The 4,874-nt window shown below is 55.0% G+C and overlaps 1 protein-coding gene across 2 annotated transcripts in view; it reads right to left on the bottom strand.

Annotated features, from left to right (window-relative positions):
• Positions 1-268: 268 nt before the first annotated feature.
• SMAD7 (SMAD family member 7) overlaps positions 269-4,874 on the bottom strand; it is a 31,213-nt gene continuing 26,607 nt past the window's right edge. For both annotated transcript variants that reach the window (XM_081801270.1, XM_081801269.1), the window contains exon 4: positions 269-2,331. In XM_081801270.1, the coding sequence (XP_081657396.1) occupies positions 1,793-2,331 (539 nt within the window). In that variant the 3' untranslated portion in view covers positions 269-1,792. The remainder of the gene's footprint in view (positions 2,332-4,874) is intronic.

The following is a 4,874-nucleotide window of genomic DNA, read 5'->3' as shown; positions in this document are numbered from 1 at the left end:
ACTCCCATCAACCTTCCCTCCATGGCTTCAGCCCCCAAGGTAGGGGTCTTGAAATCCAGTGTGACGGTGACCTTCCTCTGGGAAAGGTGCAGTGGGGCTCAGGATGTGATGTCAAGTACGGAGTAACAAGCAGAAACTGGAGGGGCCCAGGTTCCTGGGACCATACCTCCGCATCCCATCCTCCTTCCCAAACAGCTGAGATGAAACGCTCCCCCCTACTCCCCTCCCACCACAAGAAAAAAGGAGCTGGAGGACATGGAATCAAGTATACATTTTAAAAATTGTTTAATGGAACATAAACTCCTTTAGAAAAACATTCAGCCAGGTGATAACACCCATAGAAAAAAACACCAATCTCGTGTTTATCTTTTTTAATTTGGCATTTGTTATTTGCATTTATATTAAAGCAAAGTGCATCTTTTCTTTATTTTTCTTGTTTATACACATTGCACAATACATAAATAATGATGCTTATAAAACGTCTTTATATTTACAAGTAATAATATATTTATATATAACATAAAATACATTTTTTCTTTAATAAATCTCAGGGTTTTTTTTTTTTTTTCCAGGAGTCCTTTCTCTCTCAAAGCACTACAATGCTAAATTTCCAATGAGAATGCTTCTCTTGTTCATTTAAACCTTTGTAGTTAGAAAAATAGCTTATGTTAAAGTCTAAACATGCTCATTGAGCTAAGAGCAGTGTCAACGTATCATACGAGTGTATGAGTTGTAGAAGAAATGAAAGAGTTAGGTGTCAGCCCAGGGCGGTACCTTGGGTTATGATGGACCGAATCCTTCTTGGTGGGAAGGGGGGCTGCCGAGGAGTCTCCCTCCCAGGGCTGCTCCCCTCGCTGGTCTAACAGCAGAGCTCAACACATAGGCGGCAGAGGGGAGGAAAGTGCTGAGCTGGTTTTCTGAGTCCGGGGCAGGGGTGGGGTGGGGTGGGGGGAGGGGAGGGGAACCTGATGTGACCAGGGGAGGGGAGAGGCTGAGGGGCTTGGGAGGGGCCCTGGGTGGGCAATACTGCCCCGGGGAGGCCGGGCAGCCCTCGGGAAGCCCATCTCAGAGATATCCAGGAGCAGATGGCCAAAAAAGAAAGACGCGACAAGGACAGCAGGGTGGCTGGACGGGGAGGAAGACAAGCATGGAACAGCTGGTTCTGGTTCAGCCTCTTTGCAGCGTTGCTTCTAAGAAGCCTGCAGACAGGCCCCTGTCCTAGAAGGGGCGGGGAGAAGCGGGGTGGGGGGAGCGGGACAGAGCCCGGCTTCTGGCAGCTGCTGGAACCCCAGCTACCGGCTTGCCAGCTTGCCCAGGTACTGCCTCTGCCCGCTGAGCATGTCCAAAGGGCAGGAGAGACAGCGCCTGGAGCACCGACCTCCCCGCAGAGACAGCCCCGTAAGAAACACACGCGCACTCGCCCTCACATCCGCCCTGACGAGGGAATCGAGGACCCCAAGGTGACGGCCTGCTCCCCATCCTTGTATGTTTGGTGGTACGGATTCTTGCTTCCGCTTTTCCTACTGGGGTCTTCTGCCAGCCATACCCCGCCACCACCACCCCCCCCCCAAAAAAAACCCCCCGACAATTCTTTTCATAAGCTATTTCTCAAAGAACAAAACAGAACATAAACAAGAACAACAAGAAGGGGGGCGGGGAGAAAAACAACAACAACAACGCACGACGACCAAGGAGTCTGCATGAAAAGCAAGCACTCGGGAGGAAACGTAGTAGCAGCAAAGTAGTTTGGGCTGGGCCGGCTCGGCTCCCGCCCCATCGTCCCCCCGCGGGGCTACCGGCTGTTGAAGATGACCTCCAGCCAGCACGGGCAGCTGCTGATGAACTGGCGGGTGTAGCACTGACCCCAGCCCTTCACGAAGCTGATCTGCACGGTGAAGCCCGTCCACGGCTGCTGCATGAACTCGTGGTCGTTGGGCCGCCGCAGGCTGTACGCTTTCTCGTAGTCAAACGCCTTGATGGAGAAGCCGGGGAACACTTTGTGCACCAGCAGCGTCCTGGAGTCCGGGTTGTCCAGTGTGGCCGACTTGATGAAGATGGGGTACGTGCTGCGGTTGTACACCCACACGCCGTCCACCTCCCGCGTGAGCTGGATGCCGCAGCCGATTTTGCTCCGCACCTTCTGCACCAGCTGACTCTTGTTGTCCGAACTGAGCTGTCCGAGGCAAAAGCCATTCCCCTGAGGTAGATCATAGAAGATATCCAGGGAGGGCTCCTGGACACAGTAGAGCCTCCCCACTCTCGTCTTCTCCTCCCAGTATGCCACCACGCACCAGTGTGACCGATCCCCAGGCTCTAGAAGAAGTTGGGAATCTACAAAACAAGACGGCAGACACGGTTGGTGGTGATGGGCGCTGGCGTTCTCCTCCTCCTCCACCGATCAAGGCACACCTATACACACGTAGACCCAAGACCACCTCGGCTCTCATTAGACAGAGGAGGTGACGGTGGTGCTGGATAAGCGGCCGGCTCGGCAGTCCTAGTGCTGGAGCCCCGTGATGCAAGAGCCCGCCTTTAGACACGGGGCTCATGGGGTGCCTCCTCCCTCCACTGCCCCCAACTGGTCAGGGACCCAGGACGCCAGCATGTTTGCCTGTGGGGCCAAAGGAAGCCCCATCCCTGCAGAGCTCAGAAGCCAGGGAACCCTTAGCAACTTCACTGGTCCCGGTTTTGGGGGCAAAAAGGCCTCCCAGATGGCCCTTTAAATTCAATGGAACCTGAAAAGCTCGCTGCTCTAAGAGCCCCTGGTCCTCCTCAGGAAGAAAACCAGGCCCCAGAAAGCCTGCTGCTCGGGGGCGCCTGGGTGGCTCAGTTGGTTAAGCGACTGCCTTCGGCTCAGGTCATGATCCTGGAGTCCCTGGATCGAGTCCCGCATCGGGCTCCCTGCTCGGCGGGGAGCCTGCTTCTCCCTCTGACCCTCCCCCCTCTCATGCTCTCTCTCAAATAAATAAAATCTTAAAAAAAAAAAAAAAAAAAAAAAAAGCCTGCTGCTCGGGCCCCACAGATGACACAGCCAGACCCAGAACCCAAGCCTCCAGACTCCAGGGTCCCCTACGAGGCGGTGTCTCTGTCTGTCACCAACCTCTCCGATCAGCGCCTCGGTTATAAAGGAGTGCTATCGGATAAAAATGGGAGGTGCAGGTGGTTTGGGGCAAAAACATCTACCTTCCTAACAGAACTCAGCTCTCAGTGTGTGTGTCAGCAGCAGCTCTGTACACAAAGGGTGAATTCAGTCCAAATGCCAAATGCCAGCACGCAGATTGGGGTTAACCCAGACTACCTTGACGGAGCTTCCTCCAGCCCAGACAGAAGATTGTGTGTCTGCAATGGGTTCACCTTCCCTGAGTGCCCTTCTCTGCCTGTTGTACCCCCCCCCTCCCCAGAAGCATGTAGACACTTTGCCTTGTCCCCTCCAGGTCCCCCCCACCCCCACCCCCAGCTCCCCTAGACTTGGTTCTTCCCAGGCAGCCAGGAGGCTGGGGTGATTCTGGGAAGGTGACTTTCCTAACAGGCGCTCAGAGCTCTTTAAAGGGGGGCTGGGGGTGATCATATGGAGGGAAAGGGAGCCCCAGCGGCTGGCATTCCAACTCCTTCTTAAGCTGGAGCCAGCAGGGCAGGCCTCAGACTGGGAACCATAAATCTCCCCGGCCGGGCCAGGCTGCAGGAACGCAGGAACGCTGTGGTTTGTGGTGGCAGGGCGGAGACCGGAAGTCTTGTATTTGTTAACAAAAAATGGGGAAAGGCAGGCGGCAGAGGCCTCCTGCCTTCCCCTGCAGCCCTCGCTTCTCACTCACTGGGGGTTCAGGGCCTGAAGGTGGGGGTTGGCTGTGAGATGGGTTTTCTGTGTTGGTTTGTCTGGCCTTTTTGGTTTGGGAACGACTGAGGGTCGACGCTCATACAGCCTGGCAGCCGGGGGTGGAGGAGAGCTCGGGGGCTCGGGGACCCGTGTCCTGCCGCCCCAGCAGGCTGGGTACACCCAGGGCAGCTCCGCACACAGCTGCTTCCAACCTTTACCGGCATGTCGGGACCTGGGCACCAGTCAGCTTCGTTAACTTTTTTTTTTTTAAGCAGCAGTTGTCTCGCATGGAGGTGTTCTAACTCTGCACAAATGTGCACTGTGAGCCACGGAGGCAGCCACACAGTCGCCCACTCTGAGCGGCCGCCGTCTCCTACAGACCTCCCCACCCCACACACACACAACTGCCTTCTCAAACGCCTACCCAGCTACACGAAATGGGGAAGCTGAGGGCTCCCTGCTCGCTCTCAATCGCCCCCCGAAAATCAACCCCAGAAAACTGGCCTGTCACCCCCGACCCATGGTTCTATAAAGCACAAGTGTGAGAGAGGCTGCATGTCCGTGAGTGTGAGCACACGTGTGAGTGTGTTATGTGAGCATGTGTGTGTTTGCGTGCGTACACTCTGGAACATATGGAAAAACAAGAGAGGGACAAGGGCTCCAAGCAGAGGTGACTCATCAGGCATTAACTTGTTTCTGCAAAGTATCCATCAACTGCTAATAAACTTGTGAGTGCTGGCAATCTTTGAACTTTCTCGTCCAGGGAGTTTGGCTCTGAAGGCTACACCGAAGACCCATAACATCCATGTAAATAAGAATCCTCTGGCGTGCAAGTTTGCTGGGAAGGAGGAAGCCCTCTTCTGGAAGGCACGACCGCCCTGCTGTTTTGGGGAGGAGGGTGTTTTGAAACGTAAGAAGCTCTCGCTCATTATCCCCACTCGGGACAACAAACCTGGTCTGGAGAGAAGACTGGGGGAGTTGCTGGGAGGAAGGCTCAGGAGACCCTCGGTGGGGCCTCACGATACTTTGTTTCACGGAGCTCGGCCCCCCTGAAACCTGG

This window comes from Leptonychotes weddellii, chromosome 13 (assembly GCF_054177405.1).
Source record: "Leptonychotes weddellii isolate Sample4059 chromosome 13, ASM5417740v2, whole genome shotgun sequence".
Lineage (NCBI taxonomy): Eukaryota > Metazoa > Chordata > Mammalia > Carnivora > Phocidae > Leptonychotes > Leptonychotes weddellii.
Note: the sequence above shows the minus strand (reverse complement) of the source record. Positions and strands in the feature narration are given on the sequence as shown.